The sequence below is a fragment of the Diabrotica virgifera genome, chromosome 8, assembly GCF_917563875.1.
Source record: "Diabrotica virgifera virgifera chromosome 8, PGI_DIABVI_V3a".
NCBI classification, from domain to species: domain Eukaryota; kingdom Metazoa; phylum Arthropoda; class Insecta; order Coleoptera; family Chrysomelidae; genus Diabrotica; species Diabrotica virgifera.
In genome coordinates, this window is record NC_065450.1 from 93,191,257 (window position 1) to 93,207,574 (window position 16,318).

Below are 16,318 nucleotides of genomic sequence, written 5' to 3' on the forward strand. Positions count from 1 at the left end.
GCCGTACTGAGATTTGGGAAGGATATCTTCGGACTCAAGCCAGTATTCAAGCCGATTTTTGATTAATCTCTCTAGAGTTTTTAGTATACAGGAACTTAAAGATATAGGTCTGTAAGATTCAACTTTGTTATCTGGCTTTCCTGGTTTTTTTATAGGTAATACAATATAGTCCTTCCATGCTTTGGGAATTAAATTTTTGTTTTGCCATATAGTGTTAAAAATTTGTAGTAATGATAGTTTGTATTCTGTAGGTAGAAAATATAGCATAGAATATGATATACAGTCCATCCCTGGAGATGAACTATTATTTTGCTTGAGTCCATGATTTAATTCCCATAATTCAAATGGTTTCTCTAGATTGAAGTTTTCTCTGGGTACGGTAACTGTAGCTTCATTTATTTGACTTGGAACCCAAGGAGGTGAAATCTTGAAATGGAAATCTTCTATCCATGCAGCTTCGGTGTTTATCGGAAGTTTATTGGACTGCTTTCGGTTTTTGTAGCGATTTACTTTCTTCCAGACGTCGCTGATTGGAGTGTTGGAGTTTAAGCTTTCGCAGTAATTTATCCAAGTTTGTTTTTTTCTAATTTTAAAAGTTTTCTTTGCTAAGGCATCTAATTTTTTGTATTCAATTAGATTGTGAAGATTAGGATTTGTTTTATAACGTCTATATGCTGTTTTGCGGTTATTTGCAGCTGATTCGCAGTTATTATCCCACCATGGTTTTGGTAGCTTGTTTGTAGGATATTTGTTATTGTTGTATGATTTTGGAATTGAAATGGTTGCGCATCGGTTTATTTCTGCAACTAATTCTTCATAAGTTTGTGGTTGTTTTCCCGAAAAAAAGTTCGATGAATACAAATTCCAATCTGCTTTATGCAAATTCCATCTTTTGTGTGTATTGTCACCAGGTTGTATTGCTTGTTCCGAGTTTTCCAAGGCGATGATCAAGGGTAGATGATCAGAACCATGTGGATCTTGAATAACAGACCAAGTTAATTTAGATACAATGTCCTGGGTACATATTGTTATATCGATTGCTGATGGGCTGGAAGTTAGTGCAAGAGTTGGAGAACCATCATTTAAGTATAATAGATTACATTGTTCTATCGCCTCTAATAAAACTTTACCGTGAGTATCATTATTTTCGCAACCCCATGCCATGTTGTGAGCGTTGAAGTCTCCACCAATGATGAATGGAGAAGGAATGTGTTGAAAAAAATTGACCCATTCTTCAACCGTTACTCTAATACCTGGTTTTTTATATACGGATATTATATGTATAGGTTTCTTGATACACGAAAGTTTAACAGCTATGCAATTATAAGTAAAATTATAATTATCCAATAAATTTATCTCTTCTGTAATTATTTTATTTTTAATTAAAATTGCTGTGCCTCCGTACCCATCAGGGCGATCAGATCTAAAACAATTATATCCTGAGAAGTTATAAAATTTTTCTGGTTTAAACCATGTTTCTGATAACATGGCCACATATACATTTTTTTGAATAAGTAAGGCTTCTAAATTTGGTTTATTAGAAACTGCTGAGCGACAGTTCCATTGTAAAAAGTTTATAGGGTTAGTTGTGTCTGACATGATGTTTGAAATAGTAAGTCTTCTTGTGAGATCGCTGCCGTACTTAAGTATTTATTAATATGTTGTGTAATCTCTGTCTTTGATTTGTCTAAATTTTCAGTGAGTTTTAATGAACTAATTATATTAAGAACCAATTCTAAAATTACATTATTTAATTGTGATGGTACTCCTTGTGTTTGCAAGTTTGTTGTATTTGTATGCTCTGTATATTTAGACGTATTATAAATACCACCTTTTTGTCTAGGAATATTTTCTTGAGAAAGTATTTCTTTTCTAGCTGATTCCAAAGGATTGGGAGAAGTTGGCCGGTGTCGCTTAAAATTTATTTTTTCTGGGTTATTACTGCTGAGGAACATTTGTGAGGAGAATTTCTTTGATGATGAAGCTGATTGATTTGGAATTACTTGATAAGATTGCTCATTCTGATTAGAATTGGTTGGTAACGAAGAACTGCTATTTATGGCAGCAATATTGGCATATGAAACTTTCGGAATTTGTTTACATGCATCAAAGAAATTTAGATTTAATGATGACATCGTATTCTTAATTTGTTTCTGTCTAGAAAATTCAGGACATGAACTTAGGTGTGTAGTCAAATGATTACCTTGACAGCTGAAACAAGTTGGAGTATATTCATTTACTGTGCAATCTTTTGTATTATGGAAATCATGACATTTGTTGCACCTGGGACGTGCTTTACAATTAAATCCAAGGTGTCCAAAACGGAGACAAGAGAAACATAATAGAACTTTTTGAACATAGGGTTCAACGTCTTTGATCACTTTATTAATTGTGATATATTTAGGAAGGGTTTGTGCTTTAAAATTAACAATACATGATTTTGTTGGAACTTTGTCTATTATTGTTTTATCTTCGATATGTTTCTCTACCTTTCTATTTATTCTTCTAACCGAAACTACTTCGAACTTACAGTGCATATCATATTGTTTAATTTTATTTTTGATATATTCTTCTGAAAATTCTATATCTATGTCCCTAATTATACCCTGTCTATGGAGTATAAACTTCGGAACGTAAACATCTAAATTGTTGTTTGTAAACAATGAGCAAGCTTTTTGATTGATTAAAAAATTGGCTGATTGGTAATCTTTAAATTTAATTCTAATTCTATTCTTGCCTATTGAATCAATACTAGTAATTTTGTTATCTAAATTCGAAAAATTAGAGAGTATTATGTCGCCAATTTTGATAGCATTAAGCTGACCTTTAAAGTTCGGAGTATTATTTTCTATATATGCATGGAAAGGTCCTACGTCACTGCTCTGATATAGGAAATGTTCTCTTATATTGTCTGTAGAATTATCAGATTTATTACTTACAGTTTCTCCTTTATTTTTTGATTTACCGTCCCATGTGTTATTTAAATTGATGTCACTTTTCTCTATATTATCATCTTGATCCATCCTGTTAATATCTGGAGGTTTATCTGGAGGTCTCCCTGCATAGTCCATATTAAATTTTAAAGTTTTTAATAATTGAACACTTTGTCGCTTCTAATTGACGTCTCCAAACGGAAACCCCAAATGGGGTAAAATAGATTCAAATACAATTAACTTCTAGGTTTTTCTTGATCACTGGCAATAAAAAACTATTAAGGATGTAATAGATCGAGTTTTACAAGCCCAAAATATATTATTTCGCTATTTAAATAGTAATTTTCAGGAGCTGTTTTTTAGATGACTGTATTTGACGTCTACAAAAGTGAACTATATGTTAAAGATACTATTGTTTGTTTTTTAACGAAGAGGAGTGAATCAAATTTACCGCCCCGTAATGCTTGTTTCTAATTGGTCCAACCGCAGGCGACTTTACTCCACTGTTATTAAATTTTGACACTAATTACATTTATGAAATTTTGTTACTTATGTCATTTTATAGGTTAATTAAATATATCAGCGATTTTTTGTGTTTTCTGCATTATGCCTTTAATTTTTAGATTTTTAGTCTACTTTTATATAAAAACAGTTGTTTTTAGAACTCTTTAGCGATGTGTTAGTACAGCATAATATGTATGGATTATCATCGAAAGCCGATATGATCAACGAAAAAAAAAAGATGAAATTGGTGACTTTCCAGTAACTTTCTTGGGTGTGAATCTGTCTTTTTAGTTTACTCCTCTTGGTTAAAAAATCAATCATAGTAGAAGGAAACTAATACATCTTTAAAAGCATAAGAAGAACACGCATCTCCTGGCTGAGGAACCTTAGAGAATGGTTTAACTGTAGTTCATTACAACTGTTCAGAGCAGCAGTCAACAAAGTGACCACAGCCATTATGATATCCAACCTCCGATAGGAGATGAAACTTTAAGAAGAAGAATATGTTAAGGCTTATTAGTGATTTGTTGAACACGTAATAGAGTTGTAGGAGCAATAAATAAAATTACCTGTTACCAGAGATTCTTCCATCAAAGTATCAGGTATACTATGCATACTATGACTGGCATCAGTTTTGTTGGCAACTGGCTGCATAATATCTATTTCAGTTTTATCTAAAACCACAACATATCGACTGGTCCAACGAAGACTGTAGTAACTCAAATTTTCCACTTTTTGAGTTACGAGCGCAAAACAATAAAACATAATGATATCTTCCCCAGGAAAGAATCGTATCTCAGTAAACGTAGTTATGCAACCAATATTACGTGTAAGAGTTTTATAGTATCTCCGATTTATGAAAAACAACCGTAGAAAATCATCGTATCTTGAGTTACAATAGTCTTCGTTGTTATCTGAGGCGATAGCATAGGTATCGTAACATGAGTTACTACGGTATTCTGCGTTAGTTTAAGGTTAGGTTCAAAAGTTTAGTTTTGTTATAATTGCCATAATGTGTTCCAGAAGTGAGTTAATATTGGAAATAGCTGAGAAAGCGTATAAAAACACTGAAACGGATATTTCTTATCGTTCTTTTGAAGGTAAATTTATAATAAACTTTATTTAAAATAATAACAGCAAAGTAAAAACCTACTTATTTTTTAAGGTAAACATATTGCTGAAAGTATTGTAGAAGAAAGCAAATACAAAAAGGCGAATGAGGATCCTGGTGACCACGAGACTGATATTAATCCTGAATGTTTTACAGGTTGGTTTAAATTCCGCATGAAAAAATATTACGTAGGCATTTACCTCATTTTTGTTTAATTTTAGTAAGCTTAGAAGAGAATGAAGCCAATAGGAATGAAAATGAAATAATTGAGAATGAAAGCGATGAGGAACCATTTCATGCAGACTCTGATACTGACCCAGATTACATTCCGACAGGTTGGTTTAAATTCCGCATGAAAAAATATTATGTAGGCATTTACCTCATTTTTGTTTAATTCTAGTAAGCTTAGAAGAGAATGAAGCCAATAGGAATGAAAATGAAATAATTGAGAATGAAAGCGATGAGGAACCATTTCATGCAGACTCTGATACTGACCCAGATTACATTCCGACAGGTTGGTTTAAATTCCGCATGAAAAAATATTACGTAGGCATTTACCTCATTTTTGTTTAATTTTAGTAAGCTTAGAAGAGAATGAAGCCAATAGGAATGAAAATGAAATAATTGAGAATGAAAGCGATGAGGAACCATTTCATGCAGACTCTGATACTGACCCAGATTACATTCCGACAGGTTGGTTTAAATTCCGCATGAAAAAATATTACGTAGGCATTTACCTCATTTTTGTTTAATTTTAGTAAGCTTAGAAGAGAATGAAGCCAATAGGAATGAAAATGAAATAATTGAGAATGAAAGCGATGAGGAACCATTTCATGCAGACTCTGATACTGACCCAGATTACATTCCGACAGAAGACAAAAACATCCCTGAAGTAATAATTGAACCTAATAAGAATATAACTGAAGCAACCACAAATAGAAAGAGAAGAAGCAGAGGCAATATAGAGAGAGTAAGTAGGAAAAGAATTAGAGACGTTAGTGAGTGGGCGGATGAAAAATCTAAAACAAGTCTAAACCTGGGACTTGAACATGAAAATCGAAAAGGTATTCAAATTAAAGGAAGACAGATGGGTGCACCATGCGCAAACACATGTAGACTAAAATGTGCTACCAAAATAGCTAAAGAAGATAGAGACCTTTGTTTCAATGAATTTTGGAAGTTAAAAGATCATACGAGAAAGTGGGATTTTATTGCTCGTCATGTGAGACAGGTTGCCAAAAAACAAGTAACTATTACTGCAGAACAACGGTCTCGAAGAAATTACTCTCGAGAATATTACTTCTACATTCGCAATGAAAAACAACGTGTTTGCAAAACTATGTTTTTGGAAACCCTTAACGTTTCAGAAACTTGGATCACTACAGAATTAAGGAAACTGAAAGATGGTGGATCATTAGAGGAAGATAAACGTGGAAAGCACACTAACAGACTACATAAACTATCACCAAAGCTTATAGACAACGTAAAAAATCACATAAATCAGTTTCCTGTAGTACCTTCCCATTCTACCCGTAAGAATACGATGAAGATGTACCTTGAAGAAGGGCTAACTATCCAGAAAATGTACCGATTGTACAACGAGCATTGCAAAAAAAATAACATCACTACAGCTGCCACGTCACGCCAGTATAGAGATATTTTCAATGAACAGTTCAATATTGGGTTCTTTAAACCAAAAAAGGACCAGTGTACTGTTTGTTCTGTTTTTAATATGGCTAGTGATGCTGAAAAAGCAAAATTGCTCGAACAATATGAGTCCCATATGAAAAACAAAGAAGTTATCAGAAACTTAAAAGACATAGACAAACAGCTTGCACTAGATGATAAGAGCTTGTGTGTGGCTTGCTTTGACCTTCAAAAGGTTTTAGCTACCCCTTTGTCTAACGTAAGTGATTTTTACTACAAAAGCAAATATTCTACATATAACTTTACAGTTTATGATGTTGGAAATAATCAGGGTTACTGCTATGTATGGCACGAGCAGGTGGCTAAAAGAGGTCCTAATGAAATTGCCAGTTGCCTCTGGAAATTTTTAGATCTCAAGGCACAACAAAGTGTTAAAACGATAATATTCTACTCAGACAACTGTGGGGGACAAAATAGGAATCGTTTTGTGTTTTCGATGTTTGCTTTTGCTGCTGCTCATTTTCATATTGATATTGTTCACAGATTTCTGGAAAAAGGCCACACTCAGAACGAGGGTGACATTATGCATGCTGTTATCGAAAATGCAAAGAAAAGGCAATCGGTTGTATATGTGCCAGAACAGTGGGTTACGTTAATTAGAATGGCTAAAACTACAGGAAGAGTTTATGATGTTACGGAAATGTCCCAAGATAATTTTTTTAATTTTAAAAAACTGACTGATACCGAGAATTGGAAACTTGACAACGAAAAGAAATCAATAAAAGTTAGCAAAATACGAGAAATAAAATTTTCGCATGAACACCAAAATTCTATAATGTTTAAATACGAATTCGATGATGGTTTTAGAGGTTGTGACATAAAATTAAATCGAAAATGCAGAGGACGGCCTTCCACTACTATCAAATTTCCACCGAAACTGTATGATGCACCATTACCAATTGAAGAAAAAAAGCTAAAAGGATTACTGTGGCTGTGTAATACCGGAAAAATACCCACAATGTACCATGGATTTTATAAAAATCTTAATTCAAAGAGTAATGTACCTCCTAAAGTCGAGCTCGAAGTTGATTCAGTTGAGAGCGAAGAAGAGTCGGATGAGGAAAATTGAATTAAAATATAAAACTGCAAATTATATCAGTAGCTTCTTCAAAATGTAGCATTTTATATAAATAAAGTTAAGAAACAAATAATTCTGGTATTTATTACTTTAAAAATATCTCCATCGAAAACTATAGTAACTCATTCAAAAGTCACTTATGACCATTTCTGTCTTAAATCTGTTTTACCCTTGTAAGATCATTATTGAAAGTATCACTTAATGCTATAAAAACATCCATTTAATAGATTAATGAATTTTGGTAACAGTGTAAATACATTTTTATAATTATCTCAATTACATAAAAAATTAGTTACTACAGTTTTCGTTGGACCAGTCGATATGTATTACTCAATATGTAACCATAAGATACGTTCTTATAAAATACAAGTTGCAAAATGGTGTCTAAAGGTTGATAAAAGATTATTAAATTTCAAAATTCTAGATCCTGTTTATGTTATGATGAAAAACAACAAACAACTTATACAGTGATGAGCGTGCTAATAACCGGCAGAATAACGCAAAAGATGGAAAACATAATATGTACTTTGCGAAGTAAATAGAGATGAAATTAGTACAGGTGGAAATTATCAGTATAAACTTATAAATTAACATTACATTACATAGTTTCCCACCTTTAGTAGTCTGTGAGGGGAGTATTTAATAAAATTCTCCTGTCATAGTGACAGTAGTCATATTCCTTCTATATGGCTAAAGCTGGGAAACTATGTAATGTAATGTTAATTTATACATTTATATTGATAATTTCCACCTCTCTTCACTTCACAATGTATTATGTTTTCCATCTCTTGCATTATTCTGCAGGTTATTAGAGTAGAGTAGAGTAGAGTAGAGTAAATTTTTATTTGCATAAATTTTTAACATAATTGAGCAAATAACGTCACATTACTAACAATCACATATTAAAAAATGCTACTAATAATCACATATTAAAAAGATATATTAACAATACACTAAAATATACAAACAATACAAATTACATATATGCTGATCAAGGCTGATAGGCCAGGTACTCCACCACAGTATACGGCTCAATGTTAACCAGGTGTTGAAAAACCGTTTTTTTAAAAGCTTTATAGCTTGTTTCCCGTTGAATGTCAGATGGTAGACTATTGTAAAATTTAACGCACGCATACAAAGGACTTTTCTCTGTTAGGGACAATCTGTGAAGTGGAATATTCAAATTAAGGCTTCTTGTGTTATATTCATGATTTGGTTGTAGGTGATAAAATAAAGTAAAATTTTTAAAGAGAAACATAATACATTCATATATATAGACAGCTGAGAAAGTGAGTATATTGAGTGATTTGAATCGGCCTCTACAGGATTCTCTCGCCTTTAGTCCTAGGATCACCCTGACTGCCTTTTTTTGGACTATGAAGACAGTTGAGCTATCCACCGAAGCACCCCAGAAGACTATTCCATATCGCATAAGAGAATAAAAGTTTGCATAATATACCGATAGTAAGATTCCCTGGTCTAGATAGTTTTTCAAAACTCTTAATGAGTAGCAGGCTCTATTTAGTTTTTTTGTCGCATTTTTTATTTGTTCTCCCCAATTCAAGTTCTGGTCAATATGAAGACCAAGAAACTTAACTGATCTAGAAGGTTCTGTGTTTTGGGATAAAAGATTGACTGTATCTGGGAACTCTTCTCGTGATTGGCTGGTTCTAAAGTAAACAAATACTGTCTTATCAGTATTAAGCACCAGCTTATTTCCACAGAACCACTGTTCAGCCTTGTCCAGAGTTTGTTCTGCCACTGTGAGGAGTGTTTCTAATGTTTCTTCCCAAAATAGCATGTTTGAGTCATCAGCAAAGTTTACCAGGTTTGAGGAACCACTAATCACTGCATTTGGCAGGTCATTTATATAGACCAAAAAGAGAAAAGGCCCTAAAATACTCCCCTGTGGTATACCTAATTTTAAGTTTATCGGTTCAGAGTAAACCTTACATCCCTGTTTCTCCAAGCATACTTTTTGTGATCTATCTGTAAGAAATGATTTTATCCATTTCAATGCTGGTCCCTGTATTCCATAACAATATAATTTTTGCAATAGGAGAGCATGATCTAGGCTATCAAAAGCCTTAGATAGGTCTAAAAAAGCACCTAGTGTTTTCATTTTTGACTCTAGTTTTTCTAAAATTTTTGATATAAAATCATAGGTAGCTGTCTCAACTGACCTCCCTGCAAGAAAACCATGCTGCGAATTACTAAATAAGTTGTTTGTAGTAAAAAAGTTTTGTAGTCTGTAATATATTGCTTTTTCGAATATTTTTGAGAATGATGGAAGAAGGCTTATTGGTCTATAGTTCTCCATCTTAGTAGCATCACCTTTTTTATGTAGTGGCTTGACAATTGCCAGTTTTAGACTTTGAGGAAATTTACCTTGCCTGAAAGAAGTGTTGACTATAAAGGATAGAGGAAGACAAATCTCTGATGAAACAAATTTAATTAAGCTGGTTGATATTTCATCATAACCAGAGCTATGCTTGTTTTTTAAGTTATTTATTATATGGCCTATTTCTTTTTCTGAAACAGGAGTTAAAAACATGCAATGATTATTTTGTTCGATATTAATTTGAAAATTTTTTACAGGCTTAATTTTCTTTACAGCTTCAGCCGCAGCATTTGCCATAAATTGATTTATTTCATCAGAAAGCACCTGAGGATCACCCTCTAAACAAAAATTACCTTGATTTTTTGAATTGCCCTTAATCTCTTTTACCAACTGCCAAGCCATTTTAGTTTTATTTTCACTATTTTCGATTCGTTCCTTATAACAATTTTTTCGATATTGAGTGAGTAAAGCATTATACTTACGTTTTTCTGCCCTGTAAATATCTTTATATTCATCATTATTACTAGATAGTGTAAACAAAACATCAAGCCTAGATTTACAGTTTTTTATATCATCATTTTGCAAGCACTGTTGAGATTTTTTTTTATTTGTTGTATTTATCTCTTTAAGTGGAAAACAGTTTACAAAAATTTTTTGAACTATATTCATGAAAGTATCCCACTGATCATCTACTTCTAATGTCTCGATAACAGTACTAGATCACATATCACTGTACATATGTATAAGCAGTACATATACAAGCAGATACAGTCAGAAAAATGAAAGAATACCCATGAACGAACATATAAAACACACTGTATTTTACTGTCACCGTGTCACAAAGAAAATTGTCCAGTGAAAGTACATGTAACAATAATTATTACAAGTACTTGCGCTGGTCAATTTTTTTTGTGACACAGTGACAGGAAAATACAGCGTGTTTTATATGACCGTTCATGGGTATTTTTTCATTTTTTCTACTGTACTTATTTTTATATGACTTTTATGAGGCACTATAATTATTGTGAATAAATAAGCTGTACCTACCTTCAATCTGTGTTTCAAGTCTAATGATTTTTCTTAAGGGTTCATCTGCAGATTGTACATCTTGGTTGTATGGGAATATCGTAGGATGAGCTTGTATAAATAAATTTTTTCTTACGTTTCCCCCCTTCGATATGAAATGTGGTTGAAAATGTTTCTCACACATTCTATAATTTTTGTGCAATTCATTGACATCCTTTGAAAGTAAATCTTCCCGAATTGCAGCTTTTAGCCATAATTCAGCTCTATAAAAAAATGTATTGAATTAAAATATTAATGTTCAGATAACTTTTGTAGCGCGTTTTAATATCAAATTTGATTTGTTTACCTGCTACGATCTCGTGGTATTGAAAAAAGACTTATTTGTTCCCCAGATCTAGTCTGGCATCCACGAACCACACAAGAAATTCCACCTTTGCGTGTAGCCATCACAATTATAGTTTATTTTAATAATTTTTAATATTAATATACTTTTTTCAACAATTATAAAATATTTATGAAAACACCAAACACCAAAATTTACACAAACAAATTGTCACTTGTCACAAACACATGTACATAGATAAACAGCCGTTACCTTGAATGCGAGCAACGATCAAACATCAAACATGGCGCATGGTCATGCGCAAAGAAATTTGGAGCCCGAAATATTCCAATCCAAGCTTTCGCTTCTTGCTTCTTGTTGGATGGAGTATTCCAGGGTTGCCAATTTAGTAGATTTTCTACTAGATCTAGTAGAATTTCTTGTGATTTAAGGCGCAGTCTCTCTTATGCGATTGTCGCATGCGTTCGACGCAAGCAGTAGTCGCAAGCAATTAACGCAGTGGTTGGGGACTCGCGTCTAGAAATTATAAAATATTTTGGCTCCTTGGCTTCCACAAGGTCAAAGTTCTGACAGTTCTATGAGAAATGTAAAATAAAATGCCGCGAAATTCAAATATGTTTAATAAGGTTATGTTTCAACTTCAACTGTTGACATTTTATTTGAAATATTGATGTAATATTTGTGCTGATTAAATTTGTATGTCTTATTAGTAAATAATATTGGTGCTGAATTAATGTTACAAGACATTCCTACACAAGGCCTACAATATTTTGAGATTATTATTTACTATAAATCTACATATTATTTTAAAACTATTTCGGCTAAAATAGGAATATATAATGGAACATATATGCACGGAGTGTACGCTCACATTCTCAAAACATTCTAATTTAAGAAGTCACCTGAAAACGTTTCATCCTGGTAAGTTGTTTTTGATTAATAACAATCCACTGGATATCTATGCAATCTACAAACTTGATGACTTCTCGTTGTTATATCTACAATTTGATGATTCCTAATTCTTGTAATTTTAGATAAACTGGACATAATTGCACCCAACAAAACATTTAAATCTATTGTACTTTGTAACAAATGTCCCAAAAGGTTCTCTAAATATTCCAATTTAAAAAGGCATGTCACTAAGTTTCATCCAAGTGAGGACAAAACTTCTATTTAGTGCTTTTTGGCTATTATTGTATACAGGAATCAATAGCGAACATATTTTATTTTATTTCAGAAAATATCAACGAGCTGACTTCATCTAAGATTTGCCCATATCAATGCAGTGAATGCCAGAAAAAGTTTTCACATTTACAAAATCTTAGAAAACATAAAAAAATTCATGCAAAAGACAGTGATATTGGAAAAAAGCAACAAAACTTCAAGTGCAGTTTGTGTAACTACGAAAATTCTATAAAATCCAATTTAATTCTTCATTTCGAAGAATATCATGCCATTAAAATAGAGCAACAAGATCTTCACTTTTCTAGTGAACTAGAATTTCAAAAATGGAAAACTGACATGGAAAAAAAGAATTTTCTTCATATGTCACATACAGTCATCCATACACGACTGCAGAGGGCATTAAGAAACAGAGTTATATTTGCCATCGTTCCGGTTTTTATGTGAAAAAAGGGTAAGGATATGCGATATTTAAAAACCAAAGGAAGCAGAAAAATTAATGGAATATGTCCTTCTCGATTGAAAGTTTGTATTTTACCAGAAAATGGCAATGTTAAAATGAATTTTATACAAACTCACATTGGTCATGACAATGACTTGGGTCATTTGAATATTACTAAAAATGAAAAAATAGAAATAGCTAGTAAAATTGCTTCGAAAATTCCTCTTGTTTCCATATTAGATGAGATTAGAGATTCTGTAACTAATAATAAGTTGGAAAGGATGCATATCTTAACAAGAAAAGATCTTCATAATATATCACAAACTTTTAATTAAAATTCTGATGGAATTCGCCATAAAAATGAAGTTATAAGTATTGAATCCTGGATTGAAGAAGCCAAGAATAGTGGAATAATTTTATATTACAAGCCACAAGGGGCTTTATGTAATGATTTTCCTTGTTTAAAAAATGAAGATTTTCTTTTAATTGTTATGCATCCTGGTCAACTGGAAGTGTTAGACAAATACTCAGAAGATGTAATTTGTATCGACGGAACACATGGACTTAATGCTCATGATTTTGAACTTACTACATTGTTAATATTGGATGATATGAGGGAGGGATTTCCTTGTTGTTTTATGATTGGAAATCGGTCTGATGAGGAAATAATGACTATTTTTTTCATGAAGATAAAAGAAAATTTAGGAAGAGTAATCAAACCCATGGTTTTCATGTCAGACATGGCCCAATATTACTATAATGCATGGCTCCAAATTATGACTCCAGCTAAATTCAGGTAGAAAACTATGCAATATATTCTTATTTTTAAACGCTTTTATTTAGTTCAATAGTTTTCGTCAAATCTTTAGACGTTAATTTGACTGCCTTTTCTCCAATGCAAATGAATGAAAATTTGCAGACATATGCATTTGCGGGAACAATACACGAATAGTCAATAAAAAATTTTTTTGTTTATTGTTTAAATAAAAAAAAACGATTTTAATGGAAAATATGTACTTAAATTCTCTTGTTTTTTACGATGTAAAAACTTGAAACTTTTACGAATTGTAGCTAATGATATGAACCATACATAATTTCACTTTTTGCGTTAATTGTTTACGTTATGCTTCATAAATAAACAACAAAGTTTCAAATTTTTTGCCCATTCCAACTACTTTTCATGTTAGTAGATACATATGTTTTATACATATTTTAATAAACATGACGATATATTTTAATGTTTGAAAAGTGTAAGACTAAAAAGTACAAAATAAAAAAATATGAAAAATTTTTTAAGAAACGCTTTTCTTTAGTTACGAGTGACTAAAATTAAATATATAAAAAAATCAACTAAAAAGCAAAAAATAAAAATGAAAAAATCTAACACATTCGTTAAATAAAAGCGTGGGGTGAAAACCATTTATTCGATGAAGACGCGCCACGCTTTTTTTTGACGAATGTGTTAGATTTTTTCAATTTTGATTTTTTATAATATTTTTAATTTCAGTCACTCGTTATTAAAGAAAAGCGTTTCTTAAAAAATTTTTTTATTAAATCTATATTATGGATATTAAATTTTAGGCTATTTTGTTCCTGGCACATAGATAAAGCGTGGCGGAAAAATCTAAATAAAATTGATGGTCAAGAGCAAAAGGTAACTTAAATATTTAATTTTTTTGCCCACTCATCATATCATTCGTCTTTTAGGTTATCGTATACAAACAGCTACGTACCTTATTACAAGAGACCGATGTTACTTCATTTAGGGATATGATACAAAATTTTCAAATTTCTCTTCTATCTTCTGGTAATACCCAAGAATTTGGTCAATATTTTCAAAAATGTTATCTGCACAATATGGAATCCAGGGCGTACTGTTATCGCTTGCATGCAGGAATAAATACAAATATGAGCATAGAACGAATGCATCAAACGATTAAATATTTGTATTTAAATGGAAGACAAGTACGAAGGCTGGATAAAACTATCAATATCTTGATTAAATTAATTAAAGACAAATTGTTTGAATGGCTTATTACGTTGAATAAAGGTAAAATATCCAGCAAATTAGGAGAGTTACGGAAAAGGCACAAAACAAGTCTTAATTTAGATATGGACACCATTGTCATGTCTGAAATGGGCTGGGAGATACCATCAAGTTCAACCAGTGATATCTATTTAGTTCAGAAAAACAAACCCAGTTGTGACTGCCAATTAGTCTGTGATTTGTGCCAATCCTGTCTACATTCATATTCCTGTACATGCTTGGATAACAGTATAAGATGGAATATGTGCAAACACATACATCTTGTGTGTCAGTTTATGAAATGCCATCAAATTCAAGATACTAATGCAGATGAAGAACATATAATAAATACAGATGAGGTAAAAATTAAACAAGCTACAGAGCAAGATAAATTTGTGGAATTTGTGAGTAAGTCTTGTAATATCAATCAAGAAAAAAGGTCCAAACAACTGGAAGTTGAAAAACAGAAATTGATAGAAATACAAACCCAAATAATTCAAAATATAACAACTTTTGAACAACTTGAGGCATTTAAAAGTATTACAGCACCCTTGGTGCCTACATTAAGGACATTAGCAGAACATTCTGGAAATGAACTTAATATTGTGGTACTATCTCATGGCACACAAAACATTCCACACAATAAAAAAAGTAGTTGCTCAAAAACGTTTATTTTCCACCAAGAAAAAAACTACAAAGTCAAAAAAAAGCTGTTATCAAAACCTGATGCTGAAGAAACAAATTTGATAGCAAATCAATTAATGCTACAAGTAAATAATGTGCTCTTTAATTAGAATAAAATCTTTATTTGTATACATTATTAATTTGTTTGATTTTTTCACCTATTCTAATTCATTTTTTTTTAATTCATATTGAAAATATTGTAGGTAGGCATTAATACTTTAAAAACATTTACTAACGTACCTACTCTGAAAGCAATTTATGATATTATGTCTGTCTTGTAACATTAATTCGTAATTTCATCAGCACCAATAATATTTATTAATACATAATATAATAATTTCAAATTCAAATAAAAATAAAACATAACCTTATAATATTATTTGCATTTTTATTTGACATTTCAATCGAATGACCTTGAGAAAGCCAAGGAGCAAAAATATTTTATAATTTCTAGACGCGAGTGTGGTTGGGGTGGTCTCTCTTGTACGTTTAGACGCATCAGATAGAACAGCTGATGAAAAGCGGGAATTTAAAAAATAATAGGTTAAAGGTTATGTTATATATTATCTGATAAAGGATAGCACCGATAACAGTAAAATTGCTTCATAGTAATTTATAATTATAGTAATATTTAGTAATTAATAATAATAGGAATATTTAGTAATTTATAATAATAGTAATATTTAGTAATTTATAATTAGTAGGTAGTAGTAATAGTAATAGCGTTGATTGATGAATATACTGGATGAATATACCCCTCTATATTTATCAATCAACGGTAATAGTAAGTAGTAATTAATTTAGTGATAATAATAATGGGGCATCTACAGAGACAGGTTTATCTTCACATATTAAAAGAGCAAGAATTGGAGAACATTTTAAAAGTGATGCTCTCAGATGACGGTAAACCAAAAAAAGAGTAAAACTGATGAAATGTATGT

The 16,318-nt window shown here is 31.6% G+C and overlaps 1 protein-coding gene across 1 annotated transcript; it reads left to right on the plus strand.

The window, feature by feature from the left end:
- Nucleotides 1-14,272: 14,272 nt before the first annotated feature.
- On the plus strand, nt 14,273-15,801 carry LOC126890042 (uncharacterized). The gene is made up of 2 exons (XM_050658873.1): nt 14,273-14,321; nt 14,375-15,801. Exon 2 carries the CDS (start codon nt 14,438-14,440, stop codon nt 15,485-15,487), a length of 1,050 nt encoding a protein of 349 aa, XP_050514830.1. The 5' UTR covers nt 14,273-14,321; nt 14,375-14,437; the 3' UTR covers nt 15,488-15,801.
- The last annotated feature ends 517 nt before the right edge of the window (nt 15,802-16,318 follow it).

Bases quoted from the DNA above. Each gene is read 5' to 3' on its own strand.
- LOC126890042 (XM_050658873.1), top strand. From the start codon at position 14,438: ATGATACAAAATTTTCAAATTTCTCTTCTATCTTCTGGTAATACCCAA.